At 56.9% G+C, this 24,638-nt stretch overlaps 1 protein-coding gene across 4 annotated transcripts in view; it reads right to left on the bottom strand.

Moving 5' to 3' along the window:
- Nucleotides 1-24,638, bottom strand: part of SPATA20 (spermatogenesis associated 20) — a 33,481-nt gene that overhangs the window by 3,584 nt on the left and 5,259 nt on the right. For all 4 annotated transcript variants that reach the window (XM_044982206.1, XM_044982208.1, XM_044982207.1 and 1 more), the window contains 10 exons: nucleotides 24,350-24,551; nucleotides 24,121-24,251; nucleotides 23,864-23,968; nucleotides 20,597-20,671; nucleotides 19,650-19,862; nucleotides 18,877-19,069; nucleotides 16,792-16,960; nucleotides 14,323-14,531; nucleotides 13,368-13,567; nucleotides 8,759-8,839 (listed from right to left, as the gene is read on the bottom strand). In XM_044982206.1, coding sequence (XP_044838141.1) covers nucleotides 8,759-8,839; nucleotides 13,368-13,567; nucleotides 14,323-14,531; nucleotides 16,792-16,960; nucleotides 18,877-19,069; nucleotides 19,650-19,862; nucleotides 20,597-20,671; nucleotides 23,864-23,968; nucleotides 24,121-24,251; nucleotides 24,350-24,551 — 1,578 coding nt within the window. The remainder of the gene's footprint in view (nucleotides 1-8,758; nucleotides 8,840-13,367; nucleotides 13,568-14,322; nucleotides 14,532-16,791; nucleotides 16,961-18,876; nucleotides 19,070-19,649; nucleotides 19,863-20,596; nucleotides 20,672-23,863; nucleotides 23,969-24,120; nucleotides 24,252-24,349; nucleotides 24,552-24,638) is intronic.

The raw sequence follows: 24,638 nt of genomic DNA, 5'->3' as shown, positions 1-24,638 counted from the left end.
GACACAACCCTCACACCCTAATGCAGCAGGCACAGCACAGATCATACCAATGCTCCCCGGCACTCACATACAACACCCTAGAGCAGCAACCACTGCACACATCACCCCAACTCGCGCTTCCACACAACACACGTCAGCTCCTCACCCCAGCCACCGCCTACCAACTCCCCTTGCACGCCAGAGGCAGGCAAAAATCCCACCCACTGACACACGCTGCACCCCTCCAGCACAGCCCCACCCACATCGCACTGAGCCTGCCTCAAACCCTGCGACCCACACACCTCTCCTAGCTCCTCTGCTAAAGCCCTGGGCTTGCCCCGGACTCCTCCCCACCAGGCCTCAGCCTGCTCTGCACAGACCCAGCTAGCCTCCCCCACTGTCCTCTCTGACATGCCCAAACTCCCTCTCTCACCCCAACAGCTGTCCTGCCCCATTCCCCTCCATTTGGGCAGCAGGCCCCCTCATCACACAGCGGCCACTGCTGCCCTCTTACGGACCATCTCTCTCTCCCCAGGCACTTTCCATTCAGCCTGCTCCCACCTCCTCCACAGGGGCCTGGAGCTAGCTGCCCCCTCCCTGGCTGGCGGGGCCCCCTCCCCTGTCTCTGGCTCCAGCGCAGGGTGGGCATCCTTTCTCTCCCACCCCCCTCCTGCCTCCCCCCAGTGCCCCACTGGCTTTGTCTGGAATTAATTCCAGGAGTGATTAATTACCAATTCATATCCAATCTGATATTCATTATTCATTTTCTCGCAGCCTCCCTGAGGTCCTCTGGCTGGGCCAGGACAAAGCAGGGCTGGTGCGCTCGCGCTCCGTGGAAGAGGAGATAATGAAATCCTTCATAATTACCCCGCAGGCCATTAGCAGGCCAGGGAATTAACCCAGGAGCAGGCTCAGGCCCCGGCCCGTGCCATGCCTCTGGCAGTAACTGAAATCTGCCTGCCACCGTCAGGACACTGCCCTCGGCCCCTAGCACTGGGCAAGATTAGGAGGAAAAACACCAAGGTCTCTTTCCTCCCCAGTCCACCAGCCCCTGCTGGCACGGAGCAGTGGCGAATCCAGGGCATGTTCTCAGAGGGTCAGTGCAAGGAGGGCTGCAGCTCACAGGTAAAAGGTGGACTCCCCGCTTCTAGCCAATCAGCAAGAGCCCCACAAGCCTAGTCTACCTTCAGAGTCAGAGGAGACTTCAATGAAGGGCTCCTCCACCCCTTTCAGGGAGCACAATACTAGCCACCCAACCACATGGGGCAGCCCGAGACCCCCTGGCCTACTGAATGCAGGGACCCTTGGAAGAGTAACGGCAAGAACTGCACAGACGCAGCTTCCTTTGAGCTCAACGCGTGTTACAGGAGTGGGGGTGACTCTAAGAGCAAGCGTCACAGCGGGTAAAGGACCCACATTCTCCGGGGGGGAAGCTCAGCCACAAAGCAGGGAAATGACCTGCCCAGTGTCACAGTGAATCGGCGGCAGGTCAGGAACAGGGTGCATGACTCCCAGCTCACTACAACCAAGAGGGATAAGCTGTAAACTCTCTCGTGTAACCATAGCCTAAGTTGTATAGGTTTCTGCTTCACTTCTTGTTCCCAAGCCGCCAGGCTGCTAAAGAGAAGCCGTGCTCTGCCCCAGAGTGGGCTGCACTTTGGAGGGGAGGAGAAGTGAGCCTTCAGGCCCCACTTCTTCCATCAGTTGGTGAAGGGTCTAAAGATGGGATGAAGGATGCTATCGCTGTTAACCCCTGGTTATCATGCACCTTGCCCTGAAATGTTACCATATAAAATGACAGGCCTGAGATTCCAGACGTGGGTCCCTGCTACCCCCGCTCAGCACGGCAAAGGGTTAAATGAACACCCTCCTCACAGAGCAATGGCTGCTTCCTTGCCCCGGGTGTCCCCCCGCCGACCCCCAACACTGGTAGCCGATGTAAATTCACCAGCTCTCTCAATCTCGGTGCTGTTTTTTCACTAGGGCAAGGATTTCGCTGTGATGTTTGCAAGGAATTAATTACTGGAACGACCTAGTTAATTACATCAATGCAGCCGAGCCTAGCCCCCAGCAGCCTGCCAGCAATGGGTGGGTGAGCGGGGGCGTCACACTGATGTCTCTTAAACTCCGGACACAGCTGCTCCCCAGAGCTCCGCCGTCTCCAGAGCAAGAGAGGGGTGGAGAAATGGAGAGTGGGGGAAGGGGGCTGGAAAGGGCGGAGGCGCCTGTGATGAGCTCCAGGCAAGCGGCCTCCTGAGGGGCAGGGCCAGCGCAATCCATTAGGCGACCGCGGCACTAACATTTGGGGGGCGGCGGCCGGATCTTCGGCTGCCCCGGTTGTCGGCGGTATTTTGGGGGCAGGACCTTCTGCCGCCTCTGTCAGGGGCGCCATTTTGGGGGCGGGACCTTCTGCCACCTAGGGCGCCAGAAAAGCTGGCAGCGCTCCTGCTGAGGGGGAAAAAGGCAGTTTGGGCCCAGGCTGCCATGCGACTCATTGGACAGGAAAGTTGCTCTGGGGTCCTGGGGTCTGAGCGTGTCCAAATACTGAGCAGTGTGGCTGGAAGGCTTTGCCCCTCCTCTCCTTTAGATGGGGAAAAAGTGCCAGTTAACTGCCAAGACGCATAACGGGCTCCGCACAAAGAGGGCGGGAAGCAGGCAGGAGAGGCAGCAGCGCTGCCCAGCACATCCAGGGATCCCAGGGAGAAGCCCCGCTGAAATCCCCCAGCCAGCGGTGCCCCAGTTCCAGCCCTTCTGGATTTGCCCTCCCCATACTCGACCATGCTCCCCAGTGGGGTTCCACGGGGCTCACGCTCCCTGCTTGCCCTGGGGAGAATGGAGCCCTCCAGCCCACTCCCTGGATGAATCTGGGACTCTGCTCCCACTTCACGGCAAGCCTGTACCCTGGACTAGCTCAATCCTCCCTGCAGGAACTCTCCTGGGGCTGGTTCTCCTTGCCCTGCACTTGGGCAGGCACGGACACTGGTGCGAAGTGGGCACGGACTGCACCCCTTGGTAGCGTTTGCATGGGGGCCAGAGACGGCCTGAGGTGCAAGTGTAACCTGGCGCTCTGTCCCCCTCCAGTGGGCAGGGGAGAGAGAGGCCCCTTGAGTCTGAAACCTGCAGCCAGCGTAACATCCCATCATTAAACCTCTCAGAGCCTTTCACTGCCAAGTCATTCTGCTGAACCCAGCCCCGGCTGGAAGTGGCTGGGAAATGAGTTGATGATCTCAGTCCAGTTTCTGTGGTGACCCGGGACTCACAGGGGCCATGGAGACTGAGTTAGCAGCATTTCTCTTGTCCTCAGAGGTGGGTTTCTGCAGGTCACACCAGAGGCACATGGGCAGGATGGCATGGGGGAGCTTGGAATGCTGCTGCCTGCACTTCGATTCTGGGCACAGAGGACGCCAGCCCTAGGGCTGACAGTCTGGCACCTTTCAGCAGCACAGTGTGTCAAAAGCCCCAGCAGCAGCAAACCCTGTCACATCCATGGGACCCAGCAGCATGGAGGCATCTTTCTTCAGGCTCCTGCCTGGAGTTTCCTCGGCACTTAACCTCTCAGCTGCAGCAAGGACAGAGCTGCCTCTCTCCCTCCAGTGGCAGAAGAGACGCTGTGCCTGGCTCCTGCTCTGGCCACGGCCCCGAGCTAGCAAGTCACAAGAGACTTCAGCTCCGATTCTTCTGCTTTCAGCCCCGTTTTACCAAAATGTGAGGGGGCAGCATGGCACCAGGTAAGCCCTACAACGACAATCCAGGAGGTGCTTGTGTTCAGCAGCAGCTCTGTCTCCTTGCCAGCGTCAATTACATGTGGACGAGACAGGATCTTTCAACCTAGGATGGGTGCAGGCCTCTGACATCCTGTCCATTATAGATAGGCTGAGCAGGGCATGGTACCTTGCTTGCTGAAGACACCAGCACTGGGAGAGTCCTTCATGGACCCTGGTCTGTGTAACTTGAGATGTTCTGATCCAAATTTTCCCAAGCTTCAGGCAGGTTGGAATCCAGGGTTCTGGTTTAGGCCCATGCCTATGGAAAACTGACAAGAGCCACTCTTGCATCCCCAACTAATAGAAATAGCCAGACTGGGTCAGACCCAAGGTCCATCTAGCCCAGTATCCTGTCTTCCGACAGTGGCCAATGCCAGGTGCTTCAGGAGGAATGAACAGAACAGGGAATCATCAAGTGATCCATCCCCTGTCGCCCATTCCCAGCTTCTGGCAAACAGAGGCTAGGGCAGTGGTCCCCAACCTTTTCCGTGTGGTGGGCGCCGGACCGAGGACTGTGGCCGCCAGACAAGCAGCCACCTAAATGCCGCAGAGAAGTGTCGCCACCGAAATGCCGCCAAAAAGCAGCGTCATCAAGAGGCGGCATTTTGGCGGCAGCCCTTCTTGACGTTGCCGCTTCTCGGCGGCATTTTGGCGTCTGCTTATCCGGCGGCCAGTAGGCGGGTGCACATAGATGCCCCAGCGGGTGCCATGGCGCCCACGGGCACCACATTGGGGACCCCTGCGCTAGGGACACCATCTCTGCCCTTGCTGGCTAACAGCCATTGATGGACCTATCCTCCATGAACTTATCTAGTTCTTTTTTGAATCCTGTTCCAGTCTTGGCAGTCAGAAGACCTTGGACAGAACCATTTTCCATTGGAAAATGAAGTTCCATCAAAATCAAAACACTTCACAAAATCATGTTGATTTCATAGAAATTTCATTGTGGAGAATCTGGGAAAAAAAGTTCCGCCAACACCAAAGAATCCTGTTTCAGTGTTCTCAAAACAAAAAGTTTTGTTTACCCACCCAGGAATAACTTTTTGCTTCAAAATTTTTTGATTTTTAATTTTATTAGAGATTATGAAATTCAAATAGAAATAGAAACAAAACGTTTCGACTGATCTGAAATGAAGCTTTTCTTCATGGAGAATTCTGAAATTTTTGCATTTTGTTCTGAGTAGAACTTAAACCAAATTTCAAAATCTTGTAATCCTCCTGAAAGAGTTTCCGTCCTCTGCATAGTGCTACGAATGATGTGATCGACAAGTCAGCACCCCATCCTGATGATGTCACAGTTCACTTCCTGTTCAACAGGCTGTTGTCATTTCCTGTGTGTTCTCCTACATGTCACTGTTTATATCCTGAGTGACACAAGGCTGCTGCCCATTCCTCTGCTTGCATCTCAGCAATGCCATTGTTCTCTTCACTGGCTGTGCTCAGGAACTAGCAACTCATACCTTGCTGTTCTAAAAAGCACTGAAAGTTCATTTCAAAGCACAGCCCTCTCTGCTGAGGCTGTCCTTATCTCCGGTTTATCAGTCAGTCAGTCTCCAGGGCTTCTCTGCTCTTTTTACTGGAATCTTTTATAGACACATGGAAAGACTCCAAAGCAAGTTATTTCTTCCTGCATTCTGCAAAGTGATTCTAGAGACTGGGATGTGATGCAACAACAGGGAAATAACACATCATGTCAGAGGCAACATTTATTTAGAGGGATAGGGAAGGAGCCTTTTAGTGCCACAATTGTCACTAGGACCCAAATGGGAACCATGCAACAGAACACTAGCGTGTAGTTTAATTCAATATCCATCGGCAGGACCGGAGTCGGATGGAACCACGAAGAGGATAACCCAAATCCAACCCTGCTCAGGCTCCTTTCTATAAGGCAGGAAAAGGGAAGGCCCCAGGAGATCAACAGGAGCACAAGAGCAACAGCTGTTGTTAAAGGATCAGGGGAGGGCACCTGCTCTGGTTCTGCTAACCAATCTCCTAAAAACAGAGATGGCTGCTGGGTTCTTCATGCACTAATAGTTGTGGCCGACAAACAATTGGGCAAAAAATTCTCAACCTTCCTCCACTCATCAACCAAAAACCAGCTGTGGTTTCTTACCCTGCTCCCAATCCCACAATCCTTTGAGGTCACAGCCCACAATCCTTTGACAACCCCAGTGACTAGGCCAAACATGGAATGCTTGGGCGGTTGCCAAGGAGCCCGCACTTTGGTATGTTAACTATCTCCACAAGTCCAGGCTCTGACGTGAAACCCATTCAAGGGACCAATGTTCCTCCTGCTCTTTCCTGCCTGGTACTGTGGGGAAGGCAAACCCAGAGGCAGGGGCACTGGAACGGGTGGAGAGGAGCGAGCGGGGGCCAGGGACTTGGGGGGAAGAGGCGGCATGGGAGCAGGGGCGGCGTGGAGGCTGGGCCTCAGAGGGAAGGGGTGGCATGGGGCAGGGCCTTGGGGCCAGGGGTAGGGCAGGTGGGGCCATAGTTCAGGCACAGGTGGCCTCCCACTTTTAGGGAGCTTCCATCGCCCTGTACCAAGAGGAGCAAGAGATATTCCCTCACCTATCTCCGCAGTGCTGGAGTGAATGTCTTGAACAGCTGGGCTTTGGCTTCCAAAGCTCCATGCTGCAGTTGGAGGCAATTGAATTAAACAGCTAGAAAGGAAGTGAATTTCCTTGCCATTTGATTTGCTCGCGCTCCCCGGTCGGTTTGTCGTCCGAGTCTCCCTTGCAGAACCTGCTCAGGTTGCAGAGAACAAAGGCTGGCACAGCTGTTGAACAGGGAGTAATTTATTAACAGTGGCACCAGAGGACTCAGCCTCCCGCTGCCAACACAGTACGTTCAATTCCGGCAAAGTGGGTCACTGGCTTTAATCCTTCCAAGGGAGAGGGGGAGGAATAAAGCTGGAACGGAAAGAGACCCCGCAAGCAGAACAAGGACTGGCCCAGGGCACACTGGAGCCATGGGACAAGACAGCCTGTCATGAAGCCAACACCAGAGAGATGCTGGAGCCAGCAGGAGAACAGGCTCTGGGCAACCAGGAGCCACGTTCCCTTCATTACACCTCCCCACTTCCTGTGCTCCTGTGCACGCTCTGGCGTGCGGCTGGGCGTGTGACTCCTGCTCAGGCATGCAACTGGATGTGCAACACCTGGCACTAGTGCACCGGCGTGGGGCTGGGCGTGCAACTCCTGGCACTACTGCTCTGGTGTGCGACTCCTGGCACTAGCACTTCGGCATGTGGCCGGGCATGCGACTCCTGGCACTAGCATTCTGGAATCCAGATGGGCGTGTGACTCCTGGCACTAGTGCTCCAGCGTGTGACTCCTGGCAGTAGTGTTCCGGTGTGCGGCTGGGCGTGTGACTCCTGGCACTAGTGCTCCAGTGTGCGGCTGGGCGTGTGACTCCTGGCACTAGTGCTCTGGCGTGCAGTTGGGCGTGTGACTCCTGGCACTAGTGCTCCGGCGTGCAGCAGGGCGTGTGACTCCTGGCACTAGTGCTCCGGCGTGCAGCAGGGCGTGTGACTCCTGGCACTAGTGCTCCGGCGTGTGGCTGGGCATGCGACTCCTGGCACTAGTGCTCTGGCGTGTGGCTGGGCATGCGACTCCTGGCACTAGCGCTCCGGCGTGCGGCAGGGCGTGTGACTCCTGGCATTAGGGCTCTGAACTGCTGCTGTCAGAGATGAACCCAGTCCAGCTGTTCACAGCTACAAACTTTCTTCTCCTTTGGCACTGACCCCGTCCCTTCTCTTCTGCCCTGTTTCGTTCAGCTTGACATGTTACCAAGTAAGCAAGCTGTCAATCAAAGGGGCAGAGACACTGCCAGCTGAATGTGACAGCTGCCACGGGGTCCAGCTGTCATGCTGTTCGGAGGGATTTCTGCCTCTTCCATAGCAATCCGACAGCTCCACTCCCATCCCCAGGCAGCAACGCTGCGGCTCCTCCAGCCCCCAGCCGGGGTGCTCAGTGCTCCTTCCCAGCCACGCCGGGGCCGACAGAGCCACACAGCCCTAATCAGGAGTGACGGATCAATTCCGTTCCACTGGGAGAGCAGAACAGGAGGTGAACGATGGGAAGATGTTACACCTCGTGCTCACCCTCCACAGGGGAATGCCTTAAAATACAGTCACTGCTAACTGCAAGGAACAGCCGCGCGCCAGGGGCTTGTTTAACATCTAAAGGGATTGCAGCCAACATGTGAGTGAATGACAAACCCCCTGCCCAAGGCAACTGCTCCGCGCAGAGCTGACTGCCCTCAGCCCATAGCATGGACAGCACAGGGCACTTGGGGGCGAGGAAAACGGGGGCAGCACTGGGCTCATGGGAATGCCTGGACCTTAGAGTGGATGCATGGATCTTGGTCTCAGGGGCTGGGGCTGAGGGAGGATCTAAGGGAGGTTTGGGGATTCGAATGGCTGGAAGAGGACATTAGGCTCGGGGGAAAGGGGGGTTCCTGGCACAGGAACTGAGGGATCAGAGGAGCTTCTGGGGGAGTTTGCAGGGTTCCAGTTGAGGGCGTTGGGCTGGGAGCGAAGATGTTGCATTTCCAGGCCGAAGTTGTGTTGCTGAGTTCAGTAACCTAGATACATGTGCAATTCAGTGCTGACAGCCGGGCCGGGTACGTCCGCCCTGGAACAAGTGTCTCTCTCTGGGAGCCCCGTGTAAACACACACGCTGCATTGTAACAATTCATTTCCCGGGAACGGGCTGACAGAAAGAGCCTCTGCGGCCATTTCTCTGTGTCAGGAGAGGCGCCCGGGGAGTGGTATTCATGGTCCCTGCCTCCCAAGCTGATAAACAAGGCACAGCAGCTGGAGGGAGTGTGGGGAAAGTAGGGCACCCCTTTAAAAGAGAGGCAGGGATGGAGGGGGGAGAAGAGTGGGTGGGGGAGAAAGAGCATCAGGAATCCAGCAGGCTGCAGAGAGCCAGCACCAGGTGTGAAGAGAGGCGGGAAGCAGAACCAGCCTGTGTGCCCGGAGGCTGTCTGGCAGGTTGTGGAGAGGGTACCTTGTTTGGAGCGAAGACGGAGTGGACACAGCGGAGCAGATCTTTAGTATCTTCTCCTTCTGGGGCGCCGCAGATAACAACCTGTCCGCAGAGAAAGGAATGCCAAGGTAAATGGAACCAGACTGTTAAGCCCACCCACGTCAGGCTGGCTCCCCAAGTCTGTTTACACCAGCTGCAGATCTGCTCCACTGGCTCTTCCCTCTCACTCACAGGATCCCAAAGCGCTTCGCCTAGGAACCAACAGACAAACTATTCAGGGATCGCTTCCCCCACCACTGAAATGCAGCCACTTTGGGGGCGGACCGAAGCAGCTGTTTAACATCACTCAGCAAGGCTACCGCAAACATTTCGGGCCAGCCACGAAAAACATCTCGTTCAACTGAACCTGCAGGAGGAATCTGGGTCACAGAATATAATTCCAAGATAGAATCTGGCCAGGAAACTGGAGCCACCACCCACAAAGAGCCCTGGGGGCATCACTGAGCACAAGAGATCAGGGCTCCCATTGTACGTCTCACCTGACAGACAGCACCCTCAGTAGCAAAGAGCCTCTTAGCCTGGGGCTGTGGGGACACTGGTTCAGTATTGACTCAAGGGGACGGCATCCACTACTGAATCATCAACACAGAATCATAGAATCTCAGGGTTGGAAGGGACCTCAGGAGGTCATCTAGTCCAACCCCCTGCTCAAAGCTGAACCTTGGGTTCCCACATGCTAGCATTGGCTTGGCTTAGCCAGGCAGGATCACACCGTAAGGTGGGGTAGGGTGTGCAGGCCAGATGGAGATGGGAGAAAATAACATAAGAACAGCCATACTGGGTCAGACCAAAAGTCCATCTAACCCAGTATCCTGTCTACCAACAGTGGCCAATGCCAGGTGCTCCAAGGGAAATGAACAGAACAGGTAATCATCAAGTGATCCATCCCCTGTCGCCCATTCCCAGGTTCTGGCAAACAGACGCTAGGGACACCATCCCTGCCCATCCTGGCTAATAGCCATTGATGGACCTATCCTCCATGAATTTATCTTGTTCTTTTTTGAACTCTGTTAGTGTCTTTGCCTTCACAACATCCTCTGGCAAGGAGTTCCACCGGTTGACTGTGCATTGTGTGAAGAAATACTTCCTTTTGTTTGTTTTAAACCTGCTGCCTATTAACTTCTTTTGATGGCCCCTTGTTCTTGTGTTATGAGAAGGAGTAAACAACACTTCCTTATTTACTTTCTCCACACCAGTCATGATTTTAAAGACCTTTATCATATCCCCTTTAGTTGTCTCTTTTTCCAAGCTGAAAAATCCCACTTATTAATCTCTCCTCACATGGAAGCTGTTCCATATCCCTAATCATTTTTGTTGCCCTTTTCTGAACCTTTTCCAATTCCAATATATCTTTTTTGAGATGGGGCAACCACACCTGCATGCAATATTCAAGATGTGGGCGTACCATGGATTTATACAGAGGCAACATGATATCTTCTGTCTTATTATTTATCCCTGTCCTAATGATTCCCAACATTCTGTTTGCTTTTCTGACGGCCCTGCCCGCTGAGTGGATGTTTTCGGAGAACTATCCACAATGACTCCAAGATCTCTTTTGTGAGTGGCAACAGCTAATTTAGACCCCATCATTTTCTATGGATAGTTGGGATTATGTTTTCCAAAGTGCATTACTCTGCATTTATCAACACTGAATTTCATCTGCCTGTAGTGGGGCAGTAACCCCGCTCCTGCCCTGAAGGGCCTTAAACCAGCTCTGCGAGCGGGCTGTGGTAGGGAACCAGTAAGAACAGGCTGACTGGGGGAAGTAGCCCAAGGCTGGGCATTGAACTACATCTGCACAGAGCAGGCAGGAATCCAAGGCACTGTCATTAAGAAAGGCAGGATACCCTGGAGCGAGTGACTCTGCCTTTTGCTCGCCTCTCCTGTGTGCTTGCTGCCGGGTCAGTGTGGACCCACGAGCGCCGGCTCCCCCTGCTCCCACCCTGCGGCTGCGGGAGAAGGCTCTCTCCCTACAGTGAATTAGCAGCCCCAGGTTCTTCTAAGCATTACAAACGAGCCAAGCAGGGGTGGCAGACAGACTGGGGCTGGGGTCAGCCAAGACTGACTTGATGCCCGTGTACACAGGCATGCGCTCTCTGCTTTCAGCCTGCTCAGCAAGGAGGAGTCTCCTGCACACTAACCTGGGGCATGACACGAGCATATCAGAGCTCAGCAGCCTGCTCTGCCCTTTGGAAGGAACGTCCTGGATAGCAATGCTCAGCCCTCACCCAGCCCTCAGCACCACCACAGGGTCTTCTGCTTCCTAGCTAGCCCACCTGTCTGCCCTGCCCCTTGTCAGAGATCTCAGGGAGAGGACGGGTGAGGGGAGGGCAGGGTATCAGAGAGACCAGGGGAGGGGAGTGGTGGGCAGGGGGTATGACAGAACCAGGGGAGAGGCAGACCGGGGAGGGGCGGGACGGGGGTATGACAGAACCAGGGGGAGAGGCAGACCAGGGGAGGGGAGGGGCGGGACGGGGGTATGACAGAACCGGGGGAGAGGCAGACCGGGGAGGGGAGGGGCGGGCAGGGGGTATGACAGAAACCAGGGGAGAGGCAGACCGGGGAGGGGAAGGGCAGGAAGGGGGTATCAGAGACCAAGGGGTATCAGACTGGCCATGGCAAGGGGCAGGTCTAGGTGAGGCCTACGTATCAGAAAGCAGAGGGCCACAAGGAACTGTGGCGAGAGGAAGGCATCTAAGTCGGTGACTGGATTCATGCTGTTTCAATTGTTCTTCACTTCCTGTCCCAAACTGCTTTGTAGTGCTGCTGAGTGCTGTCTCCCTGCTGTCGTGTGGTACCCCAGAGGTGGCTGCATGTCAGTGATGGGGAAATGACCCTTTCCTTCCCCTGCGGTAAGCAGCATTTTGGGATCCCCGTGCTATGGGCTCGCTCATCCTTGTGATTCATTCATCTCCGCCTCACCCCACCCCTCTCACCCATCTAGTCTGCCCGCAGGCAGAGAGTAGAAAGCCTGCAAAGGACCAAACCAACCAGAAACAGGTGGAGAAGCACAGGAGTTCATGGAATGGTCACGGGGCGATTTCAGAGTCACCCCATGTCAGTCACTTACGGTACCAGCCTAATCCGACTCCTGGGGATACACACAGCAGAATTGCCACCAGCTGTTCCCGAATGGGGAAGCCGTGGCCAGTGGCTGCACACACGCTCCAGCCAGCTAGGGGCTCCGAAGGGCACTGCTCTCTCTCCCCTCCCTCCCCGGGGGCTCTCTGCGGGATGCAAGGGTATGTCCTACAGCCCTATACACCCTAATATCCCCACAGGAGCTGCCAGGCAGAGAACCCCATCCCTTCCCCAGGGCACATGCCACCAGCCACAAACCAACGTGCCTCCGCCGGGGAGTGGCCGCCTCGCCACCCAGCCGGCCCAGCGCAAGAAGGGCACCAGCAATTCAGACTAAGCCTGCACAGCTTCTCGCACAAGCCCCCAGCCATTCAGACGCTGCCCTCCCTCACCCGTGGCGATCTGACAGAGTGGAGAGGGATGCCTAAGGACCCGTCTGCACAGAGGGGCTCGGTACGTAGGCTGCATAACTGAAGAGAGGAAGCCTGGCTCGTGTTTAGAGGGTAGGATTCCTGGTTTGTGGTGACTTCACCACTCTGGGACTCAATGTTCCCCTGCTGTGGACTGGGGATGGTGGTCCCTTGCGTGGGAGCAGTGGGATTTCACAACTGCTTGTATGGTGCTCTGGAATCTGCAGACAGACGGCACAGTGCATGGGTAATACTCCTCTAGCGGGGCTTCAAACCCAGCCATCCTCCCGAATCCTAACCACTCCACAGGGCAGCAGTGCCCAGAAATCGCCTGGAAGAGGGCAGGAACAATGGGCCCAGACACACAGCCAGCCCTTCACAAGCCAAGTCCGGGCAGAGCTCAGCCCCTCTGCCTTGTGCTGTCACTTCCCAGCACTGCGGGATTCTCCCTTGTAAGAGCTGGCGTGGAACAAAGCAACTCAGCAGCACAGAGACACAATTAAAGCAAGGGAAAGCAGGAGGGAGGGACGCTGCCCCTGATCTGCCCATGACCTGCATTCGATCCTAAAGCCGGTTAAGGACAAGGATGACAGGCATGTTCTCACCACCCACCCGGAGCGCTTTCATCTGACTCTGCCATACACCAGGACTGGGACAGCGCTCCAAAGAGGGCTATCTCCGTTCCGGCATCTCCCCTCCCAAATACACACACGTGCACAGGAACACTCGGGCATGCACATGCACAAACGCACACCGCAAAACCACCAGATACAGAGGCACACATGTGCAGGCGTTCGTGCCCAAACACACAGGCCCATGGATACCCAAGCGCACACATATGCACAAATACACACAACCGTGCATACACACACACACAAATCCAGATGCACACCCAGACACAAGGACATGTGCCTATGGGCAAGAGCAAACTCGCACAGACACCCGCCATCCCCTCTCTCAGATCCGCCGGCGCCCCCAACATATGAGGGAGGGGTCTCTACGCTAGGACCGAGCAGGATGTGCCGGGGGAGCAGCAGGTGAGTCTCTGACCACACAGATCCACTGGCCAAACTCCCTACCTGTTTGAGAGTGCGGTGAAAGGCCACAGTGGCTCGGGCCATCTCTGGCAGGGCCACAGGGATCTTCAGCAGCCTCTCCGAGAAGGCAGCCAGGATCTGCCCAGCTTTCTCCACCCACTCCATATTGCCAGAGTAACAGGCTGCCCTGAGCAGGTTAGCAACGGCCACGGAGTTGGCGCTGGGCTCCACGCCATCTTGATCTACAGGGAGACAAGAGCCTGTCAGCCAAGCCACCCAGTGCCCCCCGGGCGCAGCACTCGCCATGGGGATACGGCTGCCTGGCATGCCAGCAGGACGTTGCCAAAGGAGCCTGTCAGCGTGCTGGGTGTCAGGGCCGGGCACCGCTCAGCCTCTCCAGGGCTGCTGCTCTGAGATGCACCCAGGGCAGATGTCTGCGAAGGCTGCTGCCTTGAGACCTAGGCCACAGACAAAGCATGAAAGATCCAGGGGCTGGGAAATCTTTCCCTGGGCCCTGTTTCAACTTCACCCTGGAGAGGTCAAACCCGGGCTGTTTGTTAAAAGACATTACCAAGGCCCCCAGCAACTCACGGCAGCAGGGAAGTGGCCTGCACTGCCACGCTGGAGACCCAGGCTCCTGGGACGGTCACTGTCTAGGCTGGGAAAGCTATAGAGAATTCCCATGCTAGCCTGCAAGGACCTCTGCAACCAAGCAATGACTAGCGCGACGCTCTGCATATCAGCTCCCCATTGTGAGCCAATGCCCGGCACCACCAGACAAAGCACTGCTGAGGTGGCACTCTGCTGCTTTTGGGGTATCCCACTCTCCGCTTCTTGATGAAACGACGACTACAACTAAAGAAAACGACAGCCCAGCTTCTTGTAGGTCCTACACATAAACACCACTGTGCCCAGCATGACCTTATGATGAGTTCTCATGACTTCCTCGTTCTCAACTTGAGTCTGGGGGCCCAGCCCGGCTCCACGGGGCACTTACCATCCTTCAAGCGGAGGAGCAGAGAGGAGTCCCCGGCCTCGCTGGAGAAATACGCAAAGCCTTTGGCGTCCCAGAAGAGCTCGTCTTGTTTGCGCTGGAGCTGCACGGCCCACTCCAGCCAGCCCTGGTTCAGCGAGGCCTCGTAAAGGTCAAAGAGCGCCTGGATCACAAAGACATAATCCTCCAGGAAGCCCTGAATGGGAACAGCGCTGCAAAGACAGTCAGGGAAGGGAGGGACAGAAAAACGTGAGATCCACCACACCGGAATGGGTCTGTGGTCCCTGTAAATACTGGAAGGCAGATGACCCCTCCTCCCGTGGGGCTCGTCGCTGGGGAACACTGCCCCATGCAGTGGGGGGGTCTTCCTGAGCCCAGCCTGTGGTCAGCTTATGACCTGAAGGATATTGGGCCAGATCCTCAGCTAGTGCAGACTGACTTTACTGGAGCTAAGCCAGTTTACACCAGCTGGATCTGGCCCGTTATTTGTAACCTGATACCCTCTTGCCGGCACATGGCCCCCAGCCATCTCCCACATGACTAGTAAAGTACCAACCCGGATATGGAAACAGATACAAAGGGCCGGATCCTCTGCCTTCACCAGGTCAGAGCCCCTCAATTCCCACTGAACTCAGTGAGAAAGGAGGGTGCTCAGCACCGCTGAGGATCAGACCCTGTCTCCCAAAACAGATGCCCCAGTGCTGGGGAGGGTGAACGGAACACAGTTAGGGACCCATCTCTCTGGCCTCACATTCGCACTCCAAACCGCCCCCAAGCCCGGAGCCCTGCCAGGCAAACAACAGGGTCCACAAAGACATGTGCAGCCTGTCCCACGCTGCAGCCAGTCGTTAGCCAGGCAAATAACCTTCCATTCAAACTGTCTTCATCCCTGTTGACACACGCCTAATTTGTGTTTGCCCAGGAGAGCGCAGTGGCAGGGAAGGAAGAAGTGAAGGGGCGGGGGGTAAGGGGGTTCATCCAGATTGTGGAGCTACTGGCGTCTGTTGTCACAGTTGTCCCATTGTTTCATCGGCGCTGCTGGCAAATATTAAGAAAGTGCCCATCGCTGGGGTGCTGTGCAGCTCCGAGCGTGCAGCAGCTCCCTTGTGCCTGGACTCCAAGGGGGCCTGCGTGTGCATCGTGAGGGTCTGTGCAGCTGTATCTGATGTGCATGGTCCTTGCACGCGTGTGCACCATATGCACTGATGTGTGTGGGTGTGCTCGTAGGCATGGGCACACGTGTGTGTGTGTGTGTGTTCACGTCTGGGCCTGCCCCTGCCTACACTCTCTGTATGTCTACACCATGTGTTGGGGGGGGTGTAACAAACACACCAAGGCCTCCTAGATGCCAGCAGGGGTCGCCAATGGGATGGTCTGTCACAAAAGCACGCGCCCCTCCTGCATAAGCTAAACTGGAACCTTTCGCCACCAGTGGGAGGCTGAGAGGGGCCAGCCACTAGAGGGAGACGTAGTCAAAGGCACGGCACACGGCGCGGGAGGCTAGCGGGGTAGGGGGGGCTTAGCAGAAGCTGTTTGGAGCAGGGCCTTTGAGTGTTTCCCTCTGGGGAGCAGCTAGCACTGGCCCTTGATAAATGGAGCTTTGTTACCGATCCTGTCCAATCTCGATTACCGTGCTCAGCCCCAGCTGTCATTCTGCAGGCAGCAGGGGAAGAAGGTGTCTTCAAATGGTAAAGATAAGAAAGAGCCAGGAGAGGATTTGACCTTAATTCCTCTGAGCTCTCTTGGGAGCCCATCCACCCTGAGCTGAATTACGCTAACCTCAAACACAGACACGGGAAACAGACCCGCCCCAGGCTGTAGCAGCATCCGCCCCTCTGAGCAGAAGCCCAGCCCCGAGGGGGCAGGCGGACTGAGAGCTGAACGGACCCACAGGCAGAGGGCTGCATGGCCATACGGACAATGGTCCAGACAGACCTCCGGACAGAGGGTCCCTCCAGCTGTGCAGAGTTGTCTGGACTTGCCACGCCAGCGTGGCCTGGCTGGGACCCTGCTTCTCAGTCTCTCCCCTGCTCTCTCGTTCCAAGGCTGAAGCCGACCGGCCAGTCCGCTAGACCAGTGGCAACGTCCTGCAGCACCAGCCAACGTCAGCCTCTCCCTCTCCAGCCTGGCAGCGGGGCGGGAGCGCCAGAAGGGCAGTGAGTGCAGTCCACGAGGCGTGTAGTCACGGCGACCCCTTTGGCAGCCAGCAGGCTGGGCAGCATGAGGGCTCCCAAGGGGAAGGCTGGGGGCTGTCAACGGGGTGGAGGACACTCAAAGGGACGCAGAAAACCTGCTCCTCATAGAAACCGGAGCCCAGACAGCACAGCAATGGCCACCTTTGAAATGCAGCAGAACAGATGAGGCAAATTAAAGAGACAGACAGACTGATTGGACAGACAATCGGCCTCCTTAGTTCTGTGCCGTTACCCCCTCCCACCCAATGCCGTGCTGAGCGACTTCTCCCGCACTCACCTCTGCTCCACCGAGCTGCCTTTGCCCCGGTAGCAGCTCCGCAGCAGCCTGCCGCTGCTGACATCGAACAGGTGGCCTCGCAGGAAGTCAGCTGCCCGCCCGGCCCGGCTGACGTACTCCTCCTTGCCGAGGATCGCCCCGCTCTGAGCGAAGCCCGAGATCATCAGGCCTGCACGGGTCAGAGAGAGAACAGAGCCTCACTCAGGCTGCAACGAGGACCGTTTACTGACCAGCCAGCTCCACTCCTTTGTTTAAAGAGCCCGCCTGGCGCTTCGCTTTGCTGAGGTCGAAGCTAGGCTGAAAGCAGGACAGACCACAGCCCCTGACAACCAGCGTAAGCCACTGAGAACATCACGTCTCACCAGAGTGGCACCTGACAGGAAAAAAGCTCCAAAATGCCCCTTTGGTGGAATATGGAGTCTCTCCCACCTGCAGTACCCCAGCCAGGCCGTGCGGTCACGACAGACAAGCACAGCAGCCCTCTGACTCCAGGAGAGCTCACACGCAGCCTGATTCATTGGGAGGGAACGCCGGTCAGGACAGAGGTTATTACCTACCATGGGACCCCTGGGCTTGTACCAGCGATACACAGACACCTGGCCCCTCCACCCCCATGCCAGCCAGCACTCAGTGCTGGCCATGGGCTCTGATCCTAGCCTGGGACTTGAACCCGTGACATCTCAGCCCCACTGCGCCACACAGACACTTTTGACAGTTTACATGCGTTAAGGAGCCTCTACAACGGCTGCCCTGAAAACCAGAGAAAGGTTCTGCTGCCCCCTGCTGGCAAATGGGAGAAGTGTCTTGGCAAGCAGTCCTGAGTGCCCCCTCCCTGGGTTTGCTCCGTTATAACCCTGCCACTGGCAGAGAAACACCCAGGGCCGGGAGGCGGAGAGCCTCAGAGAGGGAGTATCTCCGCAGCACCTGGGAACAAAGCCGATGCCTGCATCAGACTTGCAGGAGAGGCGGGGCACTGTCCTGCCAGATGCCTTCCCAGGAGGGAGGCTGCACCTTGCCCATGCTCCCGGGGGGCCTCTCAGCTTGACCCAGGGTGCTGGAGATGCCCCGGAGGTGAAGGAAGGTCACAGTCCAACAGACGGAGAGCAGAGCCCAGCAGGAACCGTCAGCAGGAGAAGGGGCCTGAGGGGTGGGTGGAGGGGAAGCCATGGACAGTCAGGGAGGGGATGCAAGGGGCTGGGAAGGCGGGCTGGGGGCTAGAGGGAAGGAAAGGGAACAAAGGGCCGGCCAGCCGTAGCCCTGCCTGGAATGGAGCCGCCCTGCTGCTGAGCGCCCAGCCCAGGACGTCTTGGCAGGGCCGGCTCTCGGCTGTGAAGTAACCAAGGCAGGGACCCCTCGAGCAATCGCCCGTCACCTGTGTGCGCCCAGGATGCCCCAGCAGCCTGACATACCTCCCCACCCCCACACTGGAAGGCTCTGCAGGCCCCCGGACCATCCCCTGCAGGGACTGGCAGGCCAGGAGGCAGAGCTGTCCTGGTGTCTGGGATAATTCATTCAAAGAGCCCTCCCTCAAACCACTCTCTCAGCTGATCTCAGTGTCTGGATGGGCTGCCCGCTCCTGGGCAGATGAGACTATGGCAGCGCAGGGTTAGAGCACAAGGCCCCTGCTCCTGGAGTCACGTGATAACAGCCAAATCTCAGCTTTCATTTTAAAAAAAAAAAAGTAAGCTCCTAGCCCTTAGGGTTGTGGAGAAAAGCTTGACCATGTGACCCAAGTGTGGCTGACGCTTGCCTGAGTCTGCACCCAGCCTGAAACAACAGCTCGGAGAGGTGTAAGCTTGCCCAAGCCCTCCGAGTGAAGCATGGAGCCATGTCGTGGGGGCAGTGCCCCAGTGCAGTGGGGGGCAAGGGAGGTCCCATGTCATGGGGTGGGCCTAGGACCCCAGATTCTGTAATCCAGCCCTGGACTGTGGTTACGCTCCAGAGATTCAGACAAGGCCTCTTGGCTGCTTCTGTAGCCAGAGCATTTGGGGACGCGAGCCCAGCACTGGCTGCACGTGACTCCCCGCGAGTCGTGCGCACCTTTCATGCCCAGCGATTCCCCTGAGCCCGAGGGACCCTTCTCACCGTTCCAGGACGCCAGCATCTTGGTGTCCAGATGCGGGCGCGGTCGGTGACCCCGGGCTTCGCAGAGACGCTCTCTGCTCTTCGCCAGCGTCGTCTTGAGCTGTTCCAGGCCCAGCCCGAACCTGGCTGCCGTCAGCTCCAGGGAATACTGCACAATCAGCACGTTCTGCCCCCTCAGCTCCTTGTGTGGGTCCTGAAACGAGGAGCCAGCAGCATCACACCTCTCACCTCAGGAACCAGATGAGGCTGCACCACTGGCCAGGCCTACACTCGTCCTCTCCAGGAAACTTCCTCTCACACGGAGGAACAGCCAGGACGGCCTCCCATCACAAACTCAAGTAGGTGACTGTGTCCTACCCCCAGGGTGCCTCTCCCCAGGGACCCCTAGCTAGCAGTACCTCCCTCCCCAGGCCCCAGCAGCCAGCACCACTCCTCCCCCAGTATCCCCTGCCGCCAGTGCGGCTTCCTCCCAATAACCACAGCTATCAGTGTGACTAACAGCCAATATTTCCACATGGTGTCTTCCCAGTATCCCCAGCTGCTAGAGTCACTTCCTCCCAGTACCCCCAGTTGCCACGTATCATCCCCTCCCAGTCTGGCTAACTGCCGATATCTCCATACACCTTCGCAGAATCCCCCTGCCAATACAGTTACTTTGGAATCCTTCTCCCTTCACTACGCCTGTCCGCACAGTTCAGAGGCCAGTGTCTCCTGTGTCCCCTCCCCTCCTCCATTTCCCTCCCCATAGCCTGAGGCCCCCTCTCCCAGCTCACCTTCGCTGGGCTCACGTTCCCACCTTCCTTCACCCCATAGTGATGCATGAACACATCTGCCACAGTCTTCCTCTCTGAGGCCCCCTCCACAGGCTCTGGAAGGAGGCGCCGTATTTCCTCCGCCGTCCACACGCAGAACGCCCCCTCCCGCTTCTCTTTGGACTTGGCTGTCGGGTAGGAGTCTGCGTCCTCTGCGCTGTAGAATCCTCCAGCCTGAAACGACCAGCAGCACCATTAACACAGACACGCCGGCTGGTAAGAGCTGCCACCCCCTCACCACACATGCATTAGCGATGTACGATCAAGCCTCTGTAACGGATCACCCCGGCCAACGGGTGGCGCTGCAGGGAACAGGGCAGAGGGGGATACATCAGACATAGAGAAATTTCCACCCCAGCCAGCAGAAGGCGCTGCAGGGAACAGGGCAGAGGGGGATACTCCAGGTGCAGCGTACTGATATATCAGTATGGTCTGGGGATGCAAGAGATCTGGGTTCTGTTCGTGTCTCAGCTTCTTGTCTGACCTTGGGCAAATCCCTAAATCTCCCCGTGCCTCCGTTCCCCCTCCATAAAATGGGGATGGCACTTCCTTCCCTACCAGGGTGTTGTGAGGCTAAAATCCATTACTGATTGTGAGGCGCTCAGGTAGGACAGTCGTGAGGATCATGGAAACACCTACATAGGTCAGGCATAGACCTGTCTCTGTCCCAGACAGCTGGAAGCGCTGCAGGGGACAAGACAGAAGGAGACAGAACTGGCATAGACCAGTCTGTTGCAGCCAGCAGAGGTGGGGATACACAGGCACGAAGGAGCCTGGGCACCGGGAGTGGAGGAGCGGGTTGCCCTCGTGCCAGTGACTTTGATCGCTGGCGAAGCACGGGAGCTGCCGGATGTGAAGGCAGCAATGAGGCAAGTGATTCCCGCACCCGTGCAAAGGTGCTGACTTACCCTGTCACTCAGATCTCGGGAGACATAGAGCAGAACGTCCGCAGCAACATCTGCAAAGAAGTCATCGCCAGAAATCTGTTAAAGACACAACGAGGATTCCATTCCAGTGATAACAAAGGGAGAAACAGCGACGCTAACAAGATCGAGCAGGGGCTCCTGATTTAAAGGCTCACGCAGGAAACAGCAGATCTGTTGGTTCAAGGATTGCACGCCCAGGACTGGATTGGAGGGTCGCCGTCACACCAGGGAAATCTGCTGGTGTCTGTGAGTTTCCCCAGATCTACACCAGGGTTGCTGAGAGCAGACGTCCTTTGGACACTTACACAAAGTCAAGCTCAGAACGTCCCACCCAAAGCTCCACTCTTGCTTGTGTTTGAAACCTTGGCAGCAAAACCCTTTGGAGGCTAGCAGGGTGAGGCAGGAATCCCGTCTGGCCAGAGACTGGCAGAGCATGGCCAGAGTCCCCGGCTTCAGACAAGCTGAATTTCCTGGGATGATCTCAAGACAACAGATGGGCCAGTAATTTCATTTGCCTCCATTGCAGGCGACAGGTGACAAGGGTCCTCAGATCCATCATACTTGGGCCCTACACTTAGTCCCGGTATTGCTCTGGTGTGGCCACGCACAGCCTCTCTCTTGCTGATTCACACCCGCTGCTCTGGGAAGCAGGATCCCCGTGCCGGGGGAGCCGAGCTCCCAGTGGGGTCTGTGTCCACCCTCTGCCCTGTCCCACACGGATGCTCAGCTGAGGGATCTTCCCACCTGTGCCGTGCTTTTGGCTGATGGCTCACAGGTTCGATAGCTTTCCTTTTCCCCCTCTGCGTAACGGGGAGAGGAGCCTCAACCTGCAGGCAGCTCGTGAAGCCAAGCTAACGCCAGCACCTTCCTCTGGGCTCCTCACTCCAGGCAGGTTGGGGGCATGAGGAATGCAGGGGCATCCTTCATGCCCGCAGCCCAAATGCATGACTCCGATGGTCCTGAGACTTTCCTGCCCCGTGCTCCTGGCAGAGGAGTTGGAGCACAAGGGGGTCCTTCCTAGGTCACATCCCAAACATGAAGTTCCCCATCCCAGCTGCAGCTCTCTGCCCCCTGCCAACCCCTGTACAGTTCTCCGGCTCTCTGAGACCAGGGGTTCACACCTCTCCCACACGCTCCCCTCCCCAACCTGTCAGCAGAGAGAAGGAAGAGCCTGAGCCTGGCAGAGAAAGGGTTAAGACCAAGGAAAGAGTGTTGAGATGGGACAGAGAGCCACTGGGGGGCTGGTGCGAGGAACTTGACACACCGGAGCGGAGATGCTGAGACACCCACGTATGTCTAAACTAGAGGTTGTGGCCCTGCTGTAACTCCAGTTCACTGATTGCCGGTTAACCTGAGGTGGCTAACAGCTGTGTACATCCTGATCTACACACTCCCCCAGCATGCATCAACAACCCGTGATTGTGCCCTGAGACACACACTGGTGGAGCGTCTAAGTGAGCGTTTCCGAAGGCGTTCGCTAACGGGAGTTCAGAGGGGACCGATTAACTCTCAAACACTGTTGAGACATGTGGGGAGGGTGGAGGGACCCTGACACACAGGAGTGGAGTAGGGAGGCACCCTAAGAAACCCCGTCGGGTCTCAGAGTGAGCAGCTTCTGTATCTGAAGTATTCTGTATTCAGAGCTTCTGTATCTGAAGCTGCTGCCAGATTCCCTCGGCTTGTCTTCGGTGGGAAAGGGCTGAGGACAGGCGAAGGGCTCAGGCTGGCTGGGAGGACCCAGTTCTTCCCGTCTGCTCTCCGCTCAGCGGTCTGTGGGGAACGAGTCCGCGGTTCCTGGGTGAGATGCTAGTGGATCAATGTTGCCATCACAACAATGCCCGTTGCTGACAGTGTCCGGTGAGGGCTGGGGCACGTTGGCAGGGCTGCACGGGGGAGGGATGCGCTGCCCTTGCCGGTGCTGTACCAGTGCTGGGGACGGGACGCCGACTAGCTGCCAATTTGACACAAGTGCTGCTCTTGCTCTGCAACATGCTGGGATTCTCCAGAGCCACAAGGAGCAGGGATCCCAAATATCACTGAAATGAACTGGCACCCAACTGCCTTCGGCGCCTGTCAACGGCCTGGCCCAGAGCTCCCTCTCATCCTGCCAGTGCTTGTGCAGCAGCTTCTGTGCCTGGCCGGCACAAAGCTCAGACAAACTTCCCCTCAGTGCTACGGACAGGGACCGCCAGAGGGTCGGGTGGAGTTTTTCACTGGAGCCAGTTGTCCTGGGGGTAGAGGTCTGGGGGCTAGTCCTGGCTCTGTCACTGACTTGATGTGTGACCTTGGCCAAGTCACTTCACCTTGTTGTGCCTTAGCTACCCCAGCTGTAAAATGGGGGCAGTGTTACTTCCTCACCCCCTCCTCCCCCGCTTTGTAAAGCTCTCAGAGGCCCCTGAGTGCGGCATTCACAAAGTCACAGCGTTACTCTAACCAGGTAGGGTTAGGTAGCTCAGGGGCTAAGCCTGGGATCTCAGTGGGGAGACAGCGAATGGGGCCAGGGAAGAGGATGTTGGCAGAGCCTGCCAGGAGGGGGAAGGTGGTGGGTGTGTCCCAAGATGCCAGGAAGACGTTGCCTGCTGGCTTGGTTGGAATTCCCTCTGCCTCAGGCAGCCCGTGTCACCAGGCTTTGCTCTGGCAAGCCAGCTCTTGTTCTCCTTCCCCTGTGGAAATCCCCAGCCCCGGATAATGCCATGTGAATCCATCTGCTCAGCAATGTGCTCTCATTGCCGCCCTAGGCGCTCCTATCAGCTCTCCTCACGCTCCTGTGGAACCAAACAGCCGGCTAGTGCCAGGGGAGCCTCTCACCAGGGATTCCCCGCTGCACTGCTGCTGCTCCCCATCACCACCGACATTTTGTCAGGGACAAGCCTGTCAACAGCCCCTTTCCATCCCAGCCTCCCCTCACCTGAGCAGGAGTCTTGGGACAGGACATGGAACCGGGCTGAGGCTACCCATGCGTATGGTATCTGTCTCTCTCTTGGCACCAGAGGACAGCTGGCAAGTTTTCCAGTCCTCCCCACAGCAAGCACACTCTCCAGTCTAGACTGTCCGAAATGAGCTGCTTCTTGCTGAGATCAGACCTCTGCTCAGGGCGAGACCGGGGAAGGGCGGCGCGAGCGGCGCGGTGCGCCGCCCTGCTTGGGGCGGCGGAATTTCTAGAGCCGCCCCTGCTCAGGGGCCAATTCTTCTGAGTCTTGATTCAGAGCTTTAAGTTATCATTAGAGCTAAGAGTTATAGTGGGCCTACCTGAAACGCCCTGGCATAGGCCACGGCTAGCTGCCCCTGATCATACAGCATCTTCTCAAAGTGAGGAACGTGCCATCTCTGGTCGGTGGAGTAGCGGTGGAATCCCTGCAGAGACAGAAACAGTACACGTGCACCAGGGCCCAGCACACCCCTGGTCAGCAATGCGATTATACCGCCAGGGTTTTCTTTCATGCTACCCAAGCAAGATGCCCCCACGAGCCATCGCTCCAGGCCATCTAACACCCAGCCCCCCTTACCTGACCAATGTGATCATGAATCCCACCATAGGCCATCATCTTGAGAGTGTGCAGCGCCATCTGCAAGGCCCGTGCACCGTCAGGGGATGCCCGGTGTAGGGCCCAGTATGTGAACAGGAAATTTAAATTGACTGCAATACAATAACAAAGCCGCGCACCTGAGGTCAGTTCCATGCCCCGCGCTGCTCCCTTCTGCTGCGATGGCTCAGCTAGGAGTCAATGGACTGACCTGGCGTGGGGAACTTTGGAAACTCTGAAAAGCCGCCGTATTCCTCATCATATGATTCAGACAGCTGCTGGAAACACCTGGCCATCACCTCTGGAAAAGGTGGGGGGGAATCTTCCCCTTTGATGCCGATCTCAGCCCTGGCCAGCAGCGCTGACATAATCCTCTGGCTATTCTCCAAAAGGGCATTTTTGTTCCGCTTCCACTAGGAAGGAGACCATGAAAGAGCCGGAAGGTCAGTCTTGCCCCATCAGCTGTTCATGGCCTTTGCCCCTCTTGATGAGGTTCCCTG

This window comes from Mauremys mutica, chromosome 12, assembly GCF_020497125.1.
Source record: "Mauremys mutica isolate MM-2020 ecotype Southern chromosome 12, ASM2049712v1, whole genome shotgun sequence".
NCBI classification, from domain to species: domain Eukaryota; kingdom Metazoa; phylum Chordata; order Testudines; family Geoemydidae; genus Mauremys; species Mauremys mutica.
This window is presented reverse-complemented; position numbering and strand designations above follow the sequence as displayed.